We start from the raw sequence: 23,790 nt of genomic DNA, 5'->3' as shown, positions 1-23,790 counted from the left end.
TGCTATAATAGCTTGATGTTATTTAGACCAGTAATGGTCTCCTGCATAAATCCCCACTATTCATTTCTGTTGTTCTCATCTAATGGAGCAGAACGACGAAAATAACAGAAGTGCTGGATCGGGCACGTAAGGCTGGGTTTTTGTCATACAAATAACATACACAACAGATGCCATACTGTGACATACATCACCATGGAGTTCCATAGTTCAAAAAAAATTTTTTTTAAAAGGTTCTTTTTTTTGGAGGATTCTGCAGGATGGGAAAGTGTAGAGTACCATGTTTTTCCATCCTGCAAAGTCCAGCAAAAAAAAATAAAAAAATAACTATGATGGAGTGCGTTCAGTTTCCATTCACGAGACTGTCTTTTTACCAGACCAAAAAAGTGCTGCGTACAAGGCTTTTTTTGTCTGGTCTGTAGACAGGATCTGCAACAGAGGCTCCAAACACAGATGTGAGCAAGTGTAGGCAGATATCTTATGTATTTGAATTACTGCAGATTTCGTACTCCTCCTCGGGTAAAAATGCTCCTCAAAAATGGTCGGAGGAGTATTTCTACTCTTCTGGAAAAAAAAAATTGTGCGACCTGTGGCACAAATACAACAATAAATGTGAGCCACAGTTCACAACAACAGCATGCTATTAGCAGGACAGACTAACGGCATGTGAAACCAAGGTCTCACGGACACAACTGTATCCATTTTTGTGGTCGGCAAATCGTGGATCTGCGAAACATGGATACCGGCTGTGTGCTATCCGCATTTTCCCTTTCCACAGGTCTCGCACTAACAGAAAAGAATAGGACACGTTCTATTCTTTTTGTAGGGCAGCAGAATGGACGTACGGATGCTGACCGCGCATGCTCTGCTGTCCGCACCTTTTGCGGCCACACTGAAATGAATAGGCCCGCATCAGATCCACAAAAAATGCGGCCTTATTGTGATAGTGCAGCAATGTCCTGATTTTACATAAGTGAAGAAAAGCAGGTTTGTGTTACCGAGCAGTTTTTTCCAGGATTTGATGAGCGATTTGGCCAGAGAGGTGACATCATCGTCGGAGCTTTGTTTGCGGATGGCGTTCACAGACATCCCAATTCGGGTAGACTATAGAAAAGCACAGGAAAAAGCTTTGTAATTACCAGGATCACACGCAAGGGGTGAAAGAGCCGAGAACAAACATCAGACTTACAATAAGACATAAGTACAAGCGCCATCAGAGAGCGAGGCCACATGGTGACAACAGTGTGCCACGTTCCAGTTCTGCCCCATTTAGACTTCCCGAATAACTCATTAGGTTTGTCGTAACCTGGCGTGTCGCCCGACAGCTGAACTGGCCCTATTACTGTCATTTATAAATAGGGGTTCGTCGGGTTTTGCCAAGGTGTGCAGCAACAAATCTGATGGAATCTGCAGCCGGGTCTCTAAGATAATCCAAACTTGGCTATACACATTACATTTAAGACAAACGATGGCCTGCATAGAATAAAGACACTGGAGCAATTCTGCCTAGAAAGCGGTGAAAACATATGTACGTTGAAGGATATTTTCTTTGGCGTCTTCTCAAAGCTATACCCACATTGTAGAGGCAGAATCTGAATTCTGAGCCTCTATAAAAGGGTCCCATTATCACAGTTTGGGCAACCATGTAGCGATTAAAGGCACTGGCACCAGGGTCTCATCACACAGCTAATCTACATACACTACGCCATCTGCAGGTTAAAAAGGAAATTACATGTACATGTAAAGCAAGGCTTCTCGATCTATTTCTACTGGATCCTCACTATCAAAATCATGTGGGTGTCTTTGCTTCACTAGTGTTTGAAGTCCGCGCTAAAAAGTAAAAATGCATGAACATCAGCGCTTTACATCGTGCTTCTCACGGTACAGCATACACTGACTGAAACGTACATAATATAAATGACTACATACTAACCACAACTTTAAAGCAGAACTCAGATCGGGATTTAAGGCCCGATAAAAATGTAAAAAAAATAAGTCATTACTTCTTTTTTTTTATTCCATTGACAATGCTGTGTGAGGGCTTGTTTTTTGTGCGATGAGTTGACGTTTTCAATGCTACCTCTACAGTGTGAATACAACTTTTTGAACACTTCTAAACATGGCACCCGCTCCAAAGCTAAGTGGGTGCAGTAGCTGCCGGGTGCCTGCTGTTTTACACTTGGAGGCAATGTCCGTGATCGGCGATAATGGCGATCACTGACAGTTAAACCGTCAGATGCCATGGACAACTGCGAGTGGTGAAATCCTGGGAGCTCTTCGCTCCCAGAGCATGAACAGCTTCCCTGTGCCAAGATCAAAGAAGCCATTTGGTTGCTATGGCAGTCTTGTTCCTTCTGAAGATTCCCAGGCGTGCCACAGGGAAGTTCCTATGGAGCTCTGCCTGCAGCAGGGCTCCATAGGAAAACAGGGAATCTCTCCCATAGGCTGCTCTATTAAATCACTGCAGTCTATGGGAGAAGCAATCACACAATTGTATATTAAAGTCCTCAAAAGGAGACTAAAAAGGGTTGTCCGCTTTTTACTATTGATGACCTATCCTCAGGATAAGTCATCAATATCTGATTGTTGGGGGGGGGGGCTGCCACCAGGCACCCCCGCCAATCAGCTGTTTGAATAGAATGCAGCACTCATACGAGAGCTGCTCTGTTTACCTGCAGCAGCTGCAGCAATTGCCTCATTCACTTCTATGGGAGAGCTGTCTGTTCAAGTGTATAGGAAGGAGCCGTCCCATAGAAGTCAATAGGGACACCAGACTTGTAATTACACCTGTTAACCACTGCAATTGCTGCAACAAGCAGATGAGCAGAGAAAGCAGCTCTCGTATAAACGCTGCCTTATTTTCAAACAATTGATCGGCGGGGGTGCCAGGTGCGTAAAAAAATAATAATAATAATCTAAGGAATGTAAACTATAGATAAGTGGGGAGTGGTCCTGGATGCCAGCGCCATCTTGTAATGGCGTCAGATCTTTAGTCTCATATCCACAACACAAGATGATGGTCTATAAGAAGATGGTATTCTCATGTTCAAGGCTGTAGTGGATGGCGAGATATGGAGCTGGAAAGTCAAACGTTCAAAACATTGCTACCCTTTTGCTCATCAGTGCAGATATAAAAATCTTTCCCCATATTAAAAAAAAATAAAGATCGGCATCTCTGTGTCCACAAATACACATTGTGTGTCAGGAGGAACCGTCTTGCTCCACACCACATCGCGGACAGAAAAACGTTGCTTGCAGTGTTATTCTGTCTGTGATGGGGAGGCAACTAAATGGTGCATTCCGTTTGGTTCAGTTCAGTTTTGTCCCCATTGACAATAAATGGGGACAAAACTGAAACGTTTTCCCCGCTATTGAGGTCCTATTACGGATCTCAATAGTGGAAAGGGAAAGCTGAAAGTGTGAAAGTAGCCTATCACAGAAAAAAAAAAAAATTCAAAATGGCCAATTCGCCTATTTTTTGTGACTTCATCACCCCCCCCCACCAAAAAAAAAAATGCAATGAAAAGTGATTCAAAAGTCATACTCCAAGACATTATAAAAAAATAAAAATAAAAAATTATACAGATCCCTCCCACTGAAAATGAGCACACACAACAACAGACAAATTATATATATATATATATATAAGTTATGGCGTCAGAATATGGAGATGCAACACTACACAGTATGCAATATAAACTGCTGCGGTGACATGCCGGTATACAGCACGCCACCACTGCAGGCAATCACTTTCTTCAGTGGTCTAATGCTGAGGCCAGTGACTGGCTGCAACAGGGACAATCCATACAATTATACACCACTGTGCACGCGTATGGCACATGACCGCTGCAGCCAATGACCGTCCTCAGCAGCTGTCACAGTCACACCAGCAGTAAGATCAAACAAGCAGCCCAGAGAATAAAGCTGGAGAAAGGTGCAAAATTTGGCTTACAAATACTGATGTAAAACACTGACCAAAATACCCAAGTGTAAATGAGGCCTTAGGGTGAAAACCACTAGTAGAACAGTCTCAGAAAATCGGGGAGGTTTATGTAGCTACATCTAGGGCTGCAGTAAATGATTATTTTAGCAATTGAGTATTCTACCTTATTTTTACGATTAATCGACTAATAAGAAAAAATTTATAGACCGTTTTCCTTTATAAAAACTCAGACCCCAACACCCTTCATTCCCCCAGTGCCATCAGCTCCACTATCCCCCAGTGCCATCAGCTCCCCCCCCAGTGCCATCAGCTTTCCCCCCTAAGTGCCAGTACTTACCTTTCCTGTAGGGGAGCCGCTCCACAGCTCCTCCGTTCTTTTCTCCGCGCGCTGCACTGCCGTCCTGACGTCACACAGCGTCGGGTCATAGTGCACGTATGCGTGCACTATGTCCTGACGATGTATCTGGGCTGAAAGTGCAGTGCGGTGCAGGCCGGCGGGTGACCACGGAGCGGTAAGTAATAGCAAGCGCTTCACTCCTGCTACGTGGTCACATGACAAACGAATCCTCAATGCATTGAGGATTTTTTTTGTGTCGAATTACTCGATTCAAGCGAGTAATCGTTTCAGCCCCAGCTACATCCCAGTTTAGAATTCCCATACCAGTAACTGTTGTATGTTGGGGTGAACTACTTAAATACAAGATAGCAAAACCACCTAATAACAAGGGGTGCTAATATATGCATCCTATTGTACTGCTCTTTTTGACCCAAGAAAATGTATTTATTTTTTCAATAGAAATAAAAAAAAACACTTTGCAAAAAAATCTCCTGTAGTATTCTAGCAGATGATGCGAAGGATGTCGGACCCAGGTTTCAAGTTTTGCTGAGAAGTGCACGTCTTATTACTTCCTGGGAGTTCTGGATAATGGACAGTTCAAGAAAAGCAGAGCCTACAAGGTGCAGCACAGGGGAAAAGCCTAAAGCAAGAAGGGGTTTGCTTTTCTTTGCCCCTTTTGGATGAGCCTGCATTTGTGCTGCCGTGATCTGGGAATTTACAGTGCTTACAGAGAATGTCTAAGCTAGGGATCGACGAGATTGACTTTTTAGAGCCAATACCGATAACCTGTGAAATTTCAGGCAGATAGCGATAACTTATACCGATATTCTGTGCATTTTCATTTTTGAAAAAAATAAAATAAAATTTCTGTTACGGCGTTCACCACATTGGAGATTTTTTTAAAATATTTTGATAGTTTGGACTTTTCGGACGTGGCAATGTGTGACATATTTATTTATTGTTTATATATTTTGGTGTGTTTTTTTTTTTTTTTACTTTTTATTTAATAACTATTTTCCCCCTTAGGGGCTAGAACTTGGGATCTTTTCATCCCTTGACCTATTCACCCTGATAGAGCTCTATTAGGGTGAATAGGACTTCCCACTCTCCCTGCTGCCCTGGGCATAGTGCACACAGCAGCAGGGAGCTGACCATGGCAGCCAGGGCTTCAGTAGCATCCTGGCTGCCATGGTAACAGATCAGAGCCCGAGGATTACACTGCTGGAGCTCCGATCGGAACTGCCACCAATGAGGAGGGGGACCCTGTGGCCACTAACACCAATGATTTAATACTAGGGGTGGAGGGGAGGGCGCACTGCGCCACCAATGATAATTAACTTTTAATACAGGAGGCTGGGTGCACAGCCCGCACCCTGCCTCTGACAGGGAGCAGCGATCAGCGGCAGCAGTTAGGTGCCGCACCTGAGGGGTTAACTGCCGCTGATCGCAGCTTCGTTTCATAGAGGCTGGGCGACAGCTATGTGATTCTGCACCCAGCCTCCTGTATTTGTATTAAATGTTAAAGAGGACCTTTCACGGGTTCAAACATAATAAACTAAGTAGCAGAACATGTAGGGGTTAATGCAGGGATGTTCCAGCACTTACTATTATTTCTGTCTGGTGCGCCGCTGTGGCCTCTGTTACCTTCTTCTGCGCTGTATGCTAATCACTAGCATCGGAACACCAAGGAGGAGACATCAGCTTCTCTCCCTGGGCGTTCCTTCTCCCTGGCTGTAGCGCTGTCCAATCGCAGCGCAGAGCATCACAGCCAGGGAGAAGGAACGCCCAGGGAGAGAAGCTGATGTCTCCTCCTTGGTGTTCCGATGCTAGTGATTAGCATACAGCGCAGAAGAAGGTAACGGGGGCCACAGCGGTGCAACGGAGCAGCGGACATCCCTGCATTAACCCCTACATGTTCTGCTACTTAGTTTATTATGTTTGGACCCAGGAAAGGTCCTCTCATTGGTGGCGCAGTGCGCCCGCCCCTCTTCCTCCCACCATCTCTCCTCATTGGCAGCAGCACAGGAGGGGGGGGGGGAAGTGTGACTCCTTCTCCCCTGTGCTACTGAGGGAACATGGCGCGCTGATGTTCTGTGATAGCGCGCTGGACTCATTATCGGCATAGTTAGATGCCGATAACTTTGAAAATCTTGAATATCAGTAACTCCGATAATCGGTCGATCCCTAGTCTTATTAAGCACTTATTTTAAAATACAGCCTATAAGCACCAAGCCACTAAAAGCGGAATATGGAAAATGATCAGCGGCAAACAAACAACTGAGCTTCTCACTGCGATTATTCATTAAGCTGCTCACGCAATATGACGCACGTATATGTCATAAGTGTGCGGGGAATGTATGGTGCTTACACCCACCTGCAGTGACAGGATCAGAGATAATTCTGATCCCAGTCATTTAAAGGGAATGTGTTACCTATAATATTTTTCTGCCAGTGAAAACCAAATAGTGACATTTCTCCTAATCTGGATTTATTTTCTGATTGTAGATTTTTTCTATTCGGTTTCCTGAACATGATTATGGGGGGCAGCCATCTTGCCTGAGCTGTTCTTATCAGCATTTAGAGATTTGATTTACAGCAGCCATATGGGCCATAGAAACGATGGACAGGAGCTGACCTCACTGAATCTGATGGGAGAGTTTTCTAGACATTCTCTGTGACCTGTGCAGTAAAGTGATCTGCCTACTTGGCTTAGCGGCCAGTGCGAAAACTGCTGGGTTTTAGAAATAAAGGGAAAAGGGGAATTGACGGGGGGGAAAAAAAAAAAAAATTGTTTAAAAAAAACCCACTAAAGTATAAAAATTTTAATTACCCCTTCACAATTTTACATTAAACACAAAAAAACACAACATTTGGTATCTAGACGTCCAAAGATGACCAAACTATTAAAACTTATCCAGGCCATTCTGAGACAGTTTTCTCGTCACACATTGTACTTCATGACAGTGGTAAAATTTAGTAAAAAAAAAAAAAAAAAGTTTGGGACCCCCACCGATCACGAGAACAGGAGCCCCGTCCCCCTTGCAGCCCCCTGAAATAAACAGAGCACTAGGTCGAGCATGCGTGTGGTTCATTTCTCTTGGAAATCCGGAGATATCTGAGCGCTGTACTCGGCTATCACCGGAACTCACGCTGCTTGGTGAGCGGGTGTTACGTTTTACATTGACACAGTGTACGGATGTGAAGTTCAGATGTGAGTATTTTGGATATTTTCCTAAACTTACCTGAAGAAGCTCCAAAGTCATTGGAAGGTTTTTAAGTTCCTTAAGTAAATCTAAAGCTCCAGCCTTTAAAAAAAGAGAACAAAAATATTATAATTATACAATCAAATTAATCTGAAAGTATAGAAAGTAAAAGAAACCTAAATACATGGTTAAATGAAACAAAGATCACGGCTCAATTTTGATTTTCCACTTGGAGCAATAGCTCATTGGTGGCGAACCCCATCAAGACTGCACAAAAACACCACTACTGCTCTGCGGTCTATGGGGCTATTTAGACAGGTGTGAAGAAAACTCCAGAATTAGTAAATGCAGGCCTAAGCTTGTTCTTGTACCCAGTTGCTACCCCCAGGATTTGGTAAAAAGATCTAGAAAATAAGACATGTAGTTTGAGGACAGGAGCAGCAAATGGGTAGAAGAAAACCTGTTCTATAGAAACAAACTGTAATCTATTGCTGTGTGCCTTCCTTGGTCACAGCCTGTTCATGGCCAGGCAACCCTGCCAGCTGGCCACCAGGACTAACAGGAAGTCCAGATGGAAAGGATGGCTGCACATGGGCAAGTCACTACAATGGCCACACGATTACCACTTTGGAGTAAAACTGGACACCCATTGGCCACCGCACAAGGTCTTACACAAGTATCATTATATTAGGTCATACAAGTATATGCACACACTTCATAGTTATGAATGACGTGTGTGTGTGTGTGTATATATATATATATTAATAATTAAAAAAAAACACACCGGCAGCACCATCCAAAAGGAAAATAGGCGGGTGCAATGTCCAAGTACGGCAATAGGTACTTACCCACTTGTATAGAATAAAAATCAAACTGCACTCCAGAAAGATTTTCACTGAGAAAATGTGTTTTATTCCCCCATGAAGTGGCAAAGAGCGACGTTTCGGCTCATACATGAGCCTTTCTCAAGCATTGATGGTCGGTATGTGTCACCGAGGTTCCTGGCCTCGGTGAGGTAAGAGCCGGTTTTTCTCAAGTGTCAGTATTGCAGATTGCGGTCTGAAAACTTCAGCTGTTTAGTATGGCTATAAAGCTGATCCGGGCCGGCTCTTACTGGGAGTAGCCAAAGTGCAGGGTGGGTGGCTACTCCCCACGTTCTAGGCCGGATCTTGGCAGTCTTATAAAAGCAGTCAGCACTATCAGGTGGTGTGGCTTTTCCTCCATCTGACAGTGAAGCTGTGGAGTCCTAACAGGTGTGCAGGCCGCCTGGAAGCCTGCCCGTGAACTATTCTGTGGCTGAGCATTCAGCCAGGTGTGAACCCCTAGGATTCCAGGTGAACATTGCTTTGTTTTTGCTGTGTGTGAACAAGTATATCACACCAATAGAAATTATTGGTTTTGGTGGAGACCCTTTTTTTGGACAGGCAGTGTATATAGCAATAATATACTTTCTATATAGTGCATTTGGGTAGTGCAGCATTTGTCTGCGGTTTAGCTGCGTTAGCTCAGCTACATAGAGCGACAAACGCTATTGGAACAGAAAAGAACAAGTGATTATGTGGCTGGAGGTATATTAGACGGTCATGATCCCTCCTACCACGTGGGATGCCAGCACTCAGCCGGACAGTGGGATCACTCACATGTACCTCAGAGGTGGAGGTAAGTGGTAACCAGCAGTAATACCACGTGGGACGCCACGGCTGATACACCACTATCCACCAACCAGTGAGTACATGAACTTTGCTAATAACAAACATATTAATCGAATGTCCGTAATTTGCAGGTGAACTGTGGACTTAATATAAGCGGTGTGAGGAGCTATCGAACTCCGAGCAAGGAGCAGCGATATCTTCATAAAGACGGATTATGGGAGTGTACCTGCACAGTCTGAAAATGCCAGCACTGATTGGATAGAGTCAGTCTGTGCAGGTGCACACCCCAACTGGTAACACCCCTCTGTACCCTAAGGCCCCTTTCACACGGGCGAGTATTCCGCGCGGATGCGATGCGTGAGGTGAACGCATTGCACCCGCACTGAATACCGACCCATTCATTTCTATGGGGTTGTGCAGATGAGCGGTGATTTTCACGCATCACTTGTGCGTTGCGTGAAAATCGCAGCATGCTCTATTTTGTGGGTTTTTCACGCAACGCAGGCCCCATAGAAGTGAATGGGGTTGCGTGAAAATCGCAAGCATCCGCAAGCAAGTGCGGATGCGGTGCGATTTTCACGCACGGTTGCTAGGAGACGATCGGGATGGGGACCTGATCATTATTATTTTCCCTTATAACATGGTTATAAGGGAAAATAATAGCATTCTGAATACAGAATGCTTAGTAAAACAGCGCTGGAGGGGTTAAAAAAAATTATAATTTAACTCACCTTAGTCCACTTGATCACGGAGCCGGCATCTCCTTCTGTCTCCTTTGTTGAACAGGACCTGTGGTGAGCATTAAGTACAGTTACAGGACCTGTGGTGACGTCACTCCGGTCATCACATGATCTTTTACCATGGTGATGGATCATGTGATGACCGGAGTGATCAAAGGTCCTGTAACTGTACTTAATGCTCACCACAGGTCCTGTTCAACAAAGGAGACAGAAGGAGATGCCGGGCTCCGCGATCAAGTGGACTAAGGAGAGTTAAATTTTTTTTTATTTTTTTTTTAACCCCTCCAGCGCTGTTTTACCATGCATTCTGTATTCAGAATGCTATTATTTTCCCTTCTAACTATGTTATAAGGGAAAATAATACAATCTACAGAACATTGATCCCAAGCACGAACTTCTGTGAAGAAGTTCGGGTACCAAACATGCATGATTTTTCTCACGCGCGTGCAAAACGCATTACAATGTTTTGCACTCGCGCGGAAAAATCGCGAGTGTTCCCGCAACGCACCCGCACATTTTCCCGCAACTCCCGTGTGAAAGAGGCCTAACTGCAGACTGCTAGCAATTCATTCATAACTTCTGGCAGGAATAATAAAGGAATGGCACAACATAGAGTCATAAGAATAGATGCTCCTGAATTGTTATTACATGGGGAAGGCATGAATATATTAGAACAGACATGTCAGGAGAGGGGGACAGGTCTACTTTAAGGATATTCAGGTCTCTGGATGATTTCAGATGAAGCGTGCCTATTATTATACCAGTTACCTAACACACTGACAGACGTACAGACACGCCCCTTTGACAAGGTAACGCCCAGTTGTCACCATATATACTAACTCCTAAGAGGAATAACAGAGACACCACAATGAAAAGTCAGGCCCAGTTCACACGCAGTGGCGCAGACCCCATCCCAGCGCAGTGGCGCAGACCCCATCCCAGCGCAGTGGCGCAGACCCCATCCCAGCGCAGTGGCGCAGACCCCATCCCAGCGCAGTGGCGCAGACCCCATCCCAGCGCAGTGGCGCAGACCCCATCCCAGCGCAGTGGCGCAGACCCCATCCCAGCGCAGTGGCGCAGACCCCATCCCAGCGCAGTGGCGCAGACCCCATCCCAGCGCAGTGGCGCAGACCCCATCCCAGCGCAGTGGCGCAGACCCCATCCCATTGTTTCCAGGTCCTCTACCAGCCTCACGACTATACTGGACCAGTTCTCGGACAAACCCAGACGGAGGCGGCTAGAATAGTGCTGCCATAACAGATACTGGAGATCCTGACAGACCGATGAACGCGCCAGTGTGAACAGAGCCCTAACGTCAGAACCTGATCAAAAAGGGAATAATCCGAGTAGTAACATGTGAGGCTGGTCACCCTGGGGCCTCAGATCCAGCCCTCCATAGACAGCAGCCTGCATTCTGCTGCATCAGGGGGCACTTCTGATACCACCCGAGAAGAAGGACCTGAGGGCCCCGAGCACAGCTCCTGCAGCCTGTCCTCAGCGGGCAGCGCCCCCTCATCCGCCGGGCACAGCGGGCACCACTGACCGTGTTCTTCTTCTGCACCATCCGCTCCATCTTCTTAGCGATCCGGATGATCTCCTCCCCGCCGAGCGCGCTCATCTTGGCTCTGCCCTGCTCCGCTCACACAGCAGCCCCGAGAACAGCGCTCCGAATCCGAGAGAATTTCCCGCTAAGACTGTCCCGTTCACACACCCCGTCCGGAAACTGCTCCCGACACTGCCGAAAAGCGAGGCCGCCGCTATGTTGTCATAACACGTGGGCTCTGCCTCTTCCTGTTACAGCACCATGGAGACTCCCCTCAGCTCTGCCGTTCCTGTCTGTTCCTCTAGGAGTCTGAGATGACAGCGCGTCACCTAGTGGCTGGAGGTGGAAGTGCACTGTGCCGGCTCTATTCTTCAGTAGAGTATCTGGAGCTGCAGGTCTCCTGGGTGGATGATGCAACAAGAATTTATAAAACTTTTTCGAAAATTATTTTTTGGGGGGCAAAATTATTATAAATAAGCAGCTTCTGAGATAAAACTTTCTTTTTTTGGGGGAAAAAAACCTGACTTGCTCATCACTTTTGATAGCGGTTCGTAGTATTTTTTTTTTTTTTTTTAGGGATTTTGCCCACACAGCGCGTTTCACTACACAGCATTTTTATGCATGCTTAACTTTTTGTGAGAACAGTATGTCCCCCCTGTAGAGCCGTATAGGGAAAATACATTTTTTACTCCCTGTCTTCCAGGAGCCATTACTTTTTTATTTTTCCGTTCACATAACCCTATGAGGACTTGTTTTTTTGCAGGACAAGTTCATAGCTGCCAAATGTCCCGAATTTACAGTGTTACCACATTTATATAGTTTTTTTGTGTTTTAATACTGAAAAGAAAAAAAACTTTTTTCTTTTCTTTACTTTGCCATTTATGTCTTTGGAGCTGTGTGAGGGCTTGTTTTTTGCAACCTGTAATTTTCAGTGATACCATTTTGGCTTGTGTAAGCCCTTATGATCACTTGTTAGTCTTTTTTATATATTTTTTTTACATATATCACATATTTTAAGTCCTCTTGGGGGACTTAAAGAAGTGATTGTTAGATGACTTGTCCCCAATGAATTTACAGCAGTGTTCCTGGGGAAACCTGCCTCAGATGCCTTGGTCACAAATTAACACAGCATCTGAGGGGTTAAAGAGGACCTTTTACCTCTCCTGACATGTCTGTTTTAATAGCTTTATGCATTCCCCATGTAATAACAATTCTGGAGCATCTATTCTTATGTCTCTATGTTGTGTCATTCCTTTATTATTTCTACTAGAAGTTATGAATGAAATGCTAGCAGTCTGCAGTAAGGGTACAGAGGGGTGTTACCAGTTGGGGGGTGTACCTGCACAGTCTGAAAATGGCAGCAGTGATTGGATAGAGCAAGTCTGGGCAGGTACACACTTTCAAGTGTGAAAGCGCTCCTATTTTATCTTGGGAGTAGCATTCCTTTGCCCTTCCTATCCAATAGAGCGCCTTGATTAGGTGGTACATATGGGTGTGCTTGCTCCTCCTCTCATTGGTTGCTGGATGCACATGGAGGTGACTAGGAGCAGCACACCATATGTGCAGAGTCTGCGCTCCCGAACATAGATACCCAATGGCATAGGTAGGTAGTAGGACCCGCCTGACCTGAGACCACCTTGGCGCGGGTAGGTGGGCACAGATATGTTTTGATCAAAATATATTGTCTAAAAGCTCACATTTTATCATATCAGAATGTGGGCTCAGTCTACAGTCGTGGCCAAAAGTTTTGAGAATGACACAAATATTAGTTTTCACAAAGTTTGCTGCTAAACTGCTTTTAGATCTTTCTTTCAGTTGTTTCTGTGATGTAGTGAAATATAATTACATGCACTTCATACGTTTCAAAGGCCTTTATCGACAATTACATGACATTTATGCAGAGTCAGTATTTGCAGTGTTGGCCCTTCTTTTTCAGGACCTCTGCAATTCGACTGGGCATGCTCTCAATCAACTTCTGGGCCAATTCCTGACTGATAGCAACCCATTCTTTCATAATCACTTCTTGGAGTTTGTCAGAATTAGTGGGTTTTTGTTTGTCCACCCGCCTCTTGAGGATTGACCACAAGTTCTCAATGGGATTAAGATCTGGGGAGTTTCCAGGCCATGGACCCAAAATGTCAACGTTTTGGTCCCCGAGCCACTTAGTTATCACTTTTGCCTTATGGCACGGTGCTCCATCGTGCTGGAAAATGCATTGTTCTTCACCAAACTGTTGTTGGATTGTTGGAAGAAGTTGCTGTTGGAGGGTGTTTTGGTACCATTCTTTATTCATGGCTGTGTTTTTGGGCAAAATTGTGAGTGAGCCCACTCCCTTGGATGAGAAGCAACCCCACACATGAATGGTCTCAGGATGCTTTACTGTTGGCATGACACAGGACTGATGGTAGCGCTCACCTTTTCTTCTCCGGACAAGCATTTTTCCAGATGCCCCAAACAATCGGAAAGAGGCTTCATTGGAGAATATGACTTTGCCCCAGTCCTCAGCAGTCCATTCACCATACTTTCTGCAGAAGATCAATCTGTCCCTGATGTTTTTTTTGGAGAGAAGTGGCTTCTTTGCTGCCCATCTTGACACCAGGCCATCTTCCAAAAGTCTTCACCTCACTGTGCGTGCAGATGGGCTCACACCTGCCTGCTGCCGTTCCTGAGCAAGCTCTGCACTGGTGGCACTCCGATCCCGCAGCTGAATCCTCTTTAGGAGATCCTGGCGTATGCTGGACTTTCTTGGACGCCCTGAAGCCTTCTTAACAAGAATAGAACCTCTTTCCTTGAAGTTCTTGATGATCCTATAAATTGTTGATTGAGGTGCAATCTTAGTAGCCACAATATCCTTGCTTGTGAAGCCATTTTTATGCAACGCAATGATGGCTGCACGCGTTTCTTTGCAGGTTACCATGGTTAACCATGGAAGAACAATGATTTCAAGCATCACCCTCCTTTTAACATGTCAAGTCTGCCATTTTAACCCAATCAGCCTGACATAATCATCTCCAGCCTTGTGCTCGTCAACATTCTCACCTGAGTTAACAAGACGAATACTGAAATGATCTCAGCAGGTCCTTTAATGACAGCAATGAAATGCAGTGGAAATTTTTTTGGGGGATTAAGTTAATTTTCATGGCAAAGAAGGACTATGCAATTCATCTGATCACTCTTCATAACATTCTGGAGTATATGCAAATTGCTATTATAAAAACTTAAGCAGCAACTTTTCCAATTTCCAATATTTATGTAATTCTCAAAACTTTTGGCCATGACTGTACATCTGGAGTAAAAACTATTCCAGCCTGAGACTAGAGTATTTTTTACTTCTCTTTTACTCCTGTTTCCAGGCATAAAAGAAAGTAAATGTGTAGATACTGAAGTCCCACCCTCCAGAAGTCTCTTACCACTCCCAAGTGGCGAGGATAGCACAAAAAATGGTCTTGCAACTATTTTTACGCCAAAAGTTGGCGGAAAAATATTTATAAGTGACCCCCAATGAGTTACTCGGACTCCCGAGGATGTGATACTGATGACCTATGATCAGGATATTTCATCCTTATCTTTAGAGCCCTTGTACACAACCGTATGCCCTCCGAGACATACGGTCCGTTAGCGGGCCATATGTCCCAGAGTGGCATTGATTGTGCGCATGGGAGCACACAGCATCATGGATTACAATGATGCTGTGCGCGTTGGGCCGCCCGCGGGACTATTGTCCCGCACTTATATGATCATATGGATGCGGGAAAATATTCCCGCGGGCGGCCCGACGTCCACAGCATCATTGTAATCTATGATGCTGTGTGCTCCCATTCGCACGATCAATGCCGCTCCGGGATATATGGCCAACTCATGGACCGTATATCTCAGAGGGCATACGGTCATGTGCAAGGGCCTGTCACGGTCCCTCCCATGACAGAGGTGAGAAGATCTGAGAGACTGGCGGCATGTGAGAGTATCTGACAGTCTCTTTTTTCTTCCTTGCAGTGTTGTTGTTTGGTAATGACCACACCTCTTGTCAGATGCAGCTTGTGGTCATTACTTAGGCCCTATTTAGTTCTGACTCACACTGCTTACCATGCGGTTGATAGTTCCTGCTGGAGTTGGTTGAGCTGGTGTGTTGTTCCTTTGGAGATCCTGCTCCTCCATTCTTGTTTAAGCTAAGTGCATTTTGTTTTGCATTTTGTTGTTTGCTTGCGTTTGTTGTTGTCTAGGCCTCAGGGAGACGCTGGTTCCTTCATCTGGGAAGGAACCAGTAGTCTCATTCCCTGCCACCACTCCTAGGGCCTTCCAGGGTCTCCAGGGCTAAGGTTCAGGTGTATGAGTTTTTCCACCTTCAGGGTCTACTCATACTGGCAGGAGTCAGGGAGAGGTCTAGGGATTCCTAGGAGGTCATCATCCCTCTCCCTTAGCTTTGAGGCCTAGACTCCGGTCTATTTCTTCTGTGTGTTATCTGGTGTTATCCCCTCCCCATTACCCGTGACATTATCAACCGCCAAAAAACCATCATTTTGTTTGTGTCAGTGCATTGATGGATACTGTTTCTGTACTGGTCGATCGCATGCAGGGACTGTCTTTGAAGGTGGCTGTCTCGCAGTTTTAGAGACCACAGGCGCCGGGTTCTAGCAGCAGGAACCAGGCCTGCCCGGAAAATAAGGTCAATCTCCCTGGTAGGTTTTCCCGGGGAAGTGACAACTTTGTTTGGTTCAAGGAGTCATGCAAACTATATTTTAGATTACGTCCTAACTCTTCTGGGGATGAGAGTCAAAGAGTAGGGATTATTATTTCGTTACTGAAAGGTGACACTCAGTCTTGGGCTTTTTCTTTGAATTTTTTTAAGAGCTCTGGGACTTATCTACGATGACCCAAAACGGGTCTCCCTAGCCAAGACTAAGTTGCGTGGTTTAAGGCAGGGAGAGTCCTATTGCTCTGAATTTAGGAGATGGGCAACTGATACTGAGTGGAATGACCCAGCCCTCCGTAGTCAATTCTGTCAAGGGTTATCCGAGAACCTGAAGGACGCATTGGCATTTCACGAATATCCAGAGTCATTGGAGGCAGCCATGTCTCTGGCTGTAAGTATTAATGGATGCCTTAGGGAGAGATGGGAAAGCGGCCTCTTCCGACACTTTGGGTAGGGAGGCACTTGAGCTCATGTCTGATGATGAGCCAATGCAGTTGGGGGAAGTCACTCCTGTATCTGGTGATTAAAAACGTTAGGGTTAAGAAAAGACTCTGCTTTTTCTGTGGTAAAGGGGGACATTTTGTTAACGTATGTCCTTATGTTAAACGTCAAGGTGAAAAAAGGAAGAAAAAAATATGTGTTTAGTCCTCTTCTCACACTTGGTGGTGTGGGTGGGGAATCTGAGAATGTACTTTTGTCATTTACCGGTAGTACCTGATTTCTCCTGCCTGCCAAGGTGGTGCTAGACTCTAAAACTGTGGGAATTGAAGTATTATTTGACAGTGGGGCAGGGGTTAACCTAGTGGATGGCCAATTCGTCCATATGCATGGTTTGACAACAAGTGCAATAGACAAAAATATTTCGGTCTTTGCGATTGATTCCGCTCCACTGTCACAAAAGTATTTGTCACAAATAATGCAGGACATTCGCCTAAAGGTGGGAGATTCAAGAATCCATTTCATGTTTTGTGCTGGAGGGTCTGCCTGCTGCTCTGGTGCTAGGTTTATTGTGGTTATCCAAACATAACCCTACCATCGATTGGCAATTTCAGATTCTGGATTGGAGCGATTTTTGCATAGACTACTGTCTTAGCATTTTACTTTCTGTTGTAACCACTAAAATTGGACCTTCTTTTATTTAGGATTTTCTCTGAAAGTGGAGACCAGGAGTTACCTCCACATCAGGAGTATGATTGCCCTGTCAACCTTATTCCCGAAGCTAGATTGCCCAAGTCTCGGTTGTATAATCTTTCTGAACACGAAAGAGTAGCCATGCAAGAATATCACCGAGAGCTTGGCTAAAGTTCATATTAGACCATCTAAATCACCAGTGGCTGCACGGTTCTTCTTTGTAAAAAAAAAAAAAAAAAAAGGATGGAACCCTTAGGCCATGTTTGGACTTCAGTGAGCTTAATCGCATTACTGTCCGTGATCCCTATCCCCTTCCTTTGATCTCAGATTTGTTCAATCAGATTGTCGGTGCCAAGGTGTTTTCTAAGTTGGATTTGAGGGGGGCATATAATCTGGTAAGGATCAAGGAGGGGTACGAATGGAAGACTGCCTTTAATACCCCTGAAGGTCATTTTGAGAATTGAATTTGGCCATGCCTTTTGGGTTGACCAATGCTCCTGCTGTTTTTCAACAGTTCATCAATGACATCTTTCATCATCTGGTGGGCAGGTTTGTGGTGGTGTATCTGGATGATATTTTAATTTAGTCCCCCGACATGGAGAACTATCAGGATCACGTGAGACAGGTCTTACAGATCCTAAGGGAGAAAAAATGGTATGCTAAGATGAACAAGTGTGTATTTGCGTTTCCGGAAGTGCAATTCCTGGGTAACCTACTCTCATCTTCAGGTTTTCGTATATGGATCCGGAAAAAGTCTGTGCTGTGTTAGACTGGGATTGACCCGAAAATGTGAAAGCGCTCATGTGATTTTTGGGGTTCACCAACTACTACTGTAACTTTATCTTGAATTACTCGACTTGTTAAACCATTAACAGATATGACTAAGAAAGGTGCGGATTTCTCAGTCTGGTCTGATGAGGCATTAGATGTCTTTACAGCGGTAAAGGAGTGTTTTGCTTCTGCTCCTATACTCGTGAAACCTGATGTATCACAGCCATTCATTGTGGAAGTTGACGCATCTGAGGTAGGGGTTGGAGCAGTCTTGTCGCAGGGCGATTCTCCTAGCAAATGGCGCCAGTGTGCTTTTTCGCTAAAAAAAAACTCTACTGCTGAAAGAAATTATGATGTAGGTAATAGAGAGTTGTTCGCCATTAAGTTGGCTTTTGAGGAATGGCGTCATTGGTTGGAAGGAGCGATTCATTCCATTACAGTAATTACTGATCACAAAAATCGGGCTTATCTGGAGTCGGCTAATCGTCTGAACCCAAAGCAGGCCAGATGGTCGTTGTTTTTTTACTAGATTTAATTTCGTTGTCACCTGTCACCCTGAGGTTAAGAACATCAAAGCAGATGCTTTGTCGCGAAGCCCGGGGGTGATTCGGAGGATCCTGGCCCGATTATTAGCTGATGGGGTGGTTGTATCCACCCTTTATTCTGAACTTGAGGCAGGGGTGTTGGAGGCCCAGGGAGATGCACCTGATTCTTGTCCTCCAGGGAAGTTGTTTGTTCTTTCAGAACTACAGCACAAGGTGTTTCAAGAACATCACAGTACTATTCTTACAGGACACCCTGGGAGCAATCCACGGTTGATCTAATTTCCCGAAGATTCTGGTGGCCAGGATTGCGTAAATGTATTTAGGGCTATTTTGTCAGCTTGTGCGCGTGCCAAGGTGACTCATACTCGACCTTCAGGATCTCTACTTCCCTTGTCTATCCCGTCCCGACCATGGACTCATTTGTCCATAGACTTGATCACAAATTTGCCTAATTCTTCAGGGAAAACTGTGATTCTGGTGGTTGTTGATCGCTTCAGCAAGATGTCGCACTTTATAGCATGTTCAGGTCTACCTAATGCTGAAACTCTCGCACAAGTGTTTGTCAATAACATCGTGAAACTACACGGTATTCCCTCTGATGTGGTGTCTGATAGGGGGACTCAGTTTGCTTCCAGATTCTGGAAGGCATTCTGTACTCGCCTGGGGGTCCAATTGTCCTTCTCTTCGGCTTTTAATCTTCAGTCGAACGGACAGACTGAGCGCACTAACCAGAATCTGGAGACTTAGGCTACTTTCACACTAGCGTTCGGAGCGGATCCGTCTGATGTTTCATCAGACGGATCCGCTCCGATAATGCAGACGTTTGCATCCGTTTAGAACGGATCCGTCTGCATTATTACTTAGAAAATTTTCTAAGTCTGAAAGTAGCCTGAGCGGATCCGTTCAGACTTTACATTGAAAGTCAATGGGGAACGGATCCGCTTGAAGATTGAGCCATATGGTGTCATCTTCAAGCGGATCCGTCCCCATTGACTTCTATTATAAGTCTGGACGGATCCGCTCGCCTCCGCACGGCCAGGCGGACACCCGAACGCTGCAAGCAGCGTTCAGGTGTCCGCTCACTGAGCGGAGGCTGAACGCTGGCAGACTGATACATTCTCAGTGGATCCGCCTCCACTGAGAATGCATTGGGGCCGGACGGCTGCGTTCAGGACCGCTCGTGAGCCCCTTCAAACGGAGCTCACGAGCGGACACCTGAACGCAGGTGTGAAAGTAGCCTTATTTGAGATGTTTTGTCTCAGAATCGGGAGGAGTGGTCTTCATTTTTGTTGTTGGCTGAGTTTGCCATAAATAACCGTAGGCAGGAGTCCACTGATAAGTCGCCGTTTTTTGGAGCATATGGGTTCCATCCGCAGTTTGACACTTTTTATGGTATTGAGACTTCTGGTATACCGGAAGAGGAAAGATTTTCCTCTTCGTTGTCATCTATTTGGCGGAAAATTCAAAACAATAAAAAAAAAAAATGGGCAAAAAGTATAAACGTATGGCTGACGAGACGGAGGAGTGGTCCGGACCCGAGAGTGGGCGATTCTGTGTGGCTGTCCACAAGAAACATTAAGTTGAACGTACCTTCTTGGAAGTTGGGGCCAAGGTTTATTGGGCCATATAAGATCTGACATTATTAATCCGGTTGCTTTTTGTCTTGAACTTCCACAGGCTTTAAAAATTCATAATGTTTTTCACAAATCATTACTGAAAAGATATGTTGAACCTGCTGAACCGATCTCCTTACCTCCTGTCTTGGTGGACCGTAATCTTGAATTTCAGATTGCCAGGATAGTGAACTCACGAATTCTCAGTCGATCTCTTCAGTATCTCGTGCACTGGAATGGTTACGGTCCAGAGGAAAGAATGTGGGTTCCTGCGACTGACGTTAATGCCAGTCGCCTTGTGAAGTCCTTTCACAGGGCGCATCCTGATAAAGTCGGCCCTGGGTGTCTGGAGGTCACCCTTAGCTTTGAGGCCTAGACTCCAGTCTATTCCTTCTGTGTGTTATCCCCCTCATTACCCGTGACAAGACCCTTACCTGGATAACCCCTTTAAGGCCCCCCTTTTTTTTGCTTACTAAGGAAAACCACCAAAGGTTTTCCCATACCACGTGGTTGTCATGTCATTGTTTTAGGGACAACTAAACCAGTTTTGATAAATCTCCCCTATTGAATATTCACATACGGTTGTTTAATATTTTGTTGATAGAAGGGTCCCTTTAGACTACCTGCACATGCTGCAGATTACATAAAAACTGCAACATAATACAGTACCAGTAAACTGTATGAGATTAGACAAATCTCATGTATACTTTGCTTCTTCGTTCTGTGCAGATATTGACCTGCTAAGCGGATTTTAATATCTGCAGCACGTCAATTCTTGGTGCGGATTTCACCCTTTTCAATGCAAGGGCGAGATCTGCGGCAATGTGTTACTTATGGTTTTTGGTGCAGATATACACAGAAATCCACATGGAAATTTGTGGGAAATTTCTGCAAAACAGCACGTACCCATGTGCAGGTAGCCTTATTGTGGTGCGGAAAACAGGTCAGCCTCAAGGAACAGATGAGAGGATTCTGAGAAAAAGGACATTAACTATATAAAAAGGTCAGAAATAAAGACAAATTTATTTTACCAGTTCTTTATTTTCACAATTAAGTTGATCATAAAAAAACCTTAGAGTAAAGCCAGTTCACATTGGTTTTAGAAAAAAAATGGATTGCAATTTAAAACATATTCCTAACATGACCATAATAAACGCATCTACTCTTCATCTGCTTTCTCAGTTTTGCATCAGCCGTATTCACTATGAAGCTATTACCCAGTCTCCCAACAGACAGAAAACTGCTCATAGAAAGTAATGACTTCCTACCATAAATAACTGCAATCTGATTGAGAATATAGACACCAGACATTTATAGACTAAAACCACAAAATAGGTAAGAAGTCTGGAGATTATACCTGGAATATGTAATATTAGAGATAAAAACATATGGCTTAAAGGGGTTGTCTCATCATGGACAATGGGGGCATATCGCTAGGACCGGCACCTATATCGAGAACGGAGCCCTGCAAGTAAAGGGGGGCGCTCTGAGCATGCACAGCTGCCCTCCATTTATCTTCTATGACTGGCTCGGCTATTTCTGTCGGGTCCATAGAAATGAATGGGAGTGGGGGGCCACCACCTTGCGGGACTCCATTCTCGATAGGTGCACCTATAAGACAATGGGGGGGCAGATGTACCTATTCTATATGATTAAGAAACATCTAGAACCCCTTGCATACCATCTGCACCACCTCAATGCATATTGACTTTATGGTTTACATTCAGGGATGGGGGTGTTGGCAGGGGATAGAATAAAAAAAAAAAAAGAATTTACATCTACAAAGTTGACATGGCATGTTACTCCTTGAAACATTTGCTACACGACTGATTCACATGGTGAAGTTTAAAGGGGTTGTTCAGGTTTAGAGCTGAACCGGGACATATCCCTATCTTCACCCCTCCGGCCCCATTGATATGATGCTCTCCCTTGCCCTACCTTTTTGTTTACTTTGGCAGACTGCTGGGTGGAGGCTTCCACCTAGCAGTGTTTCCAGTGACGTCACCGGTTCTGATGAGCAGGCTTTAGTGCTGCCCTAGTAGTTTTACAGGCTAGGGCAGCGCTAAAGCCTGCCCATTAGGGTCTGTGACATCACCAGGCTCACTGTTGGGCGGAAGCCTCCGCCTGGCAGTCCCTATGGAGAGCCTGGTATGTCACCAGATCTCCTCAAATAGCCTTTGCCCTGTGCGATTCAGTGCAGGACAAAGAAGAGCATTGGAGCATGAAATACTCCGATGCGCATATCAGGGGACTGGAGGGGTGAAGATGGGGATATGACCAGGTTCAGCTCCCCCTTTAATTTAGTAAAAGTCAAATGTCCAGACTGACAACTATATTTAAATCGCTCAAAACAAGACCTATGTTTGTTGACCTTAAAAGGAGTTGTGCAAGAAGGGAGGGAGTTGTTGGTTGACATCACCACAGCCAAATCACTGGCCGCACCGGAAAGCAGATCTCCTTGCATCATGTGACCATTTACCATGAAATAAGGGCAGCCGGAGTCCGCAGCAGCCAGTGATTGGCTGCAGATGTCAAATCGGACATTTTCACCAAGGGAGCCCGGCGGAGCATCGTAGGCTGGGAGGAGAAGGAGCGGGGAGCCAGCACTGGGAAGCAGGTAAGTAGGCTTCCCTTTATAGGTCCGCAAAGTGGTCCCTTTAACAGACCTTATGATCTTAGAACATTTTACAGTGAGAGGAGCTTGTTAGCTTTACAGCGTACCGGTACCATGTATACAAGTGTCTTTACCCTTTCAGCTCCTTCAACTCTCCTCTGATTAAGATCTCTGCTTGCTGTTACGCAAAGGGATCCCTTATTTTTTACTTCTGTAGGCTGAAAATTTGTTCTGGTCAATTTATGATCACAAGAGTAGACAAGTCATTATAAGGCAGAGCACTGATTAAGGGTTTATCCAAATTTTTTAATCATGGCAAAAATCTCTGCAAACGTATGCCAACTGATGGCATTTGTAAGACTGATCAGGATCCTGATCAGTCTTACAAATGCATTGAAACGCCGAATCCTTCTTTCCTGTGTCATCCGGAAAAACAGATCCGGCGTTTATTTTTTTTTCTTCGGTCTGCGCTCCGGCATTCCGGTATTTTGAATGCCGGATTCAGCACTAATACATTTCTATGGGAAAAAATGCTGGCATTCAGGCAAGTCTTCAGTTTTTTTGGCCGGAGATAAAAACCAGATAAAACCATAGCATGCTGCGGTTTTATCTCTGTCCTTATCAGTCAAAAAGACTGACCTGAAGACACCCTGAATGGATTGCTCTCCATTCAGAATGCATTAGGATAAAACTGATCAGTTCTTTTCCGGTATTGAGCCCCTGTGACGGAACTCTATGCCGGAAAAGAAAACCGCTAGTGTGAAAGTACCCTTACTCACTTGATGACCTGTCACCACAAAATGCAGTGCAGTCTGCATGCAGCGTGTTATAGGGCAGATTGAAATACAGACCCTGATAAATCAAGACCAGCGTCTCCTGTGTCGTCTAGATGGGGCCTGCACCGCCGGAGGAGCCATGTAATTTATGACAAGGCACAAGCCAAAAACAGGCATGGGGTAATAACTGATTTCCCTCATAATTTTATGGGAAAAGATTTAGCATATCTTGTAC

General features: G+C 45.0%; 1 protein-coding gene and 1 long non-coding RNA gene across 3 annotated transcripts in view; one reads left to right on the top strand and one right to left on the bottom strand.

Moving 5' to 3' along the window:
• The window catches only part of TCEA1 (transcription elongation factor A1), a 31,187-nt gene extending 19,533 nt beyond the window's left edge, over positions 1-11,654 (bottom strand). The window contains exons 1-3 of one of the 2 annotated variants that reach the window (XM_040434305.1): positions 11,416-11,654; positions 7,520-7,582; positions 996-1,101 (exon numbers count right to left, since the gene is read on the bottom strand). In XM_040434305.1, the coding sequence (XP_040290239.1) occupies positions 996-1,101; positions 7,520-7,582; positions 11,416-11,490 (244 nt within the window). In that variant the 5' untranslated portion in view covers positions 11,491-11,654. The remainder of the gene's footprint in view (positions 1-995; positions 1,102-7,519; positions 7,583-11,415) is intronic. The other variant, XM_040434306.1, reaches the window with a different exon arrangement.
• Positions 11,655-12,578: 924 nt separating this feature from the next.
• Positions 12,579-21,919, top strand: LOC121002773. The gene is made up of 3 exons (XR_005779326.1): positions 12,579-12,589; positions 17,858-17,861; positions 21,799-21,919. It is a non-coding gene; the product is annotated as an uncharacterized LOC121002773 (long non-coding RNA).
• Positions 21,920-23,790: the final 1,871 nt, after the last annotated feature.

Source organism: Bufo bufo, chromosome 5 (assembly GCF_905171765.1).
Source record: "Bufo bufo chromosome 5, aBufBuf1.1, whole genome shotgun sequence".
NCBI lineage: Eukaryota > Metazoa > Chordata > Amphibia > Anura > Bufonidae > Bufo > Bufo bufo.
The sequence above is the reverse complement of the archived record's forward strand: the minus strand, read 5'-3'. Positions and strand labels throughout refer to the sequence as shown.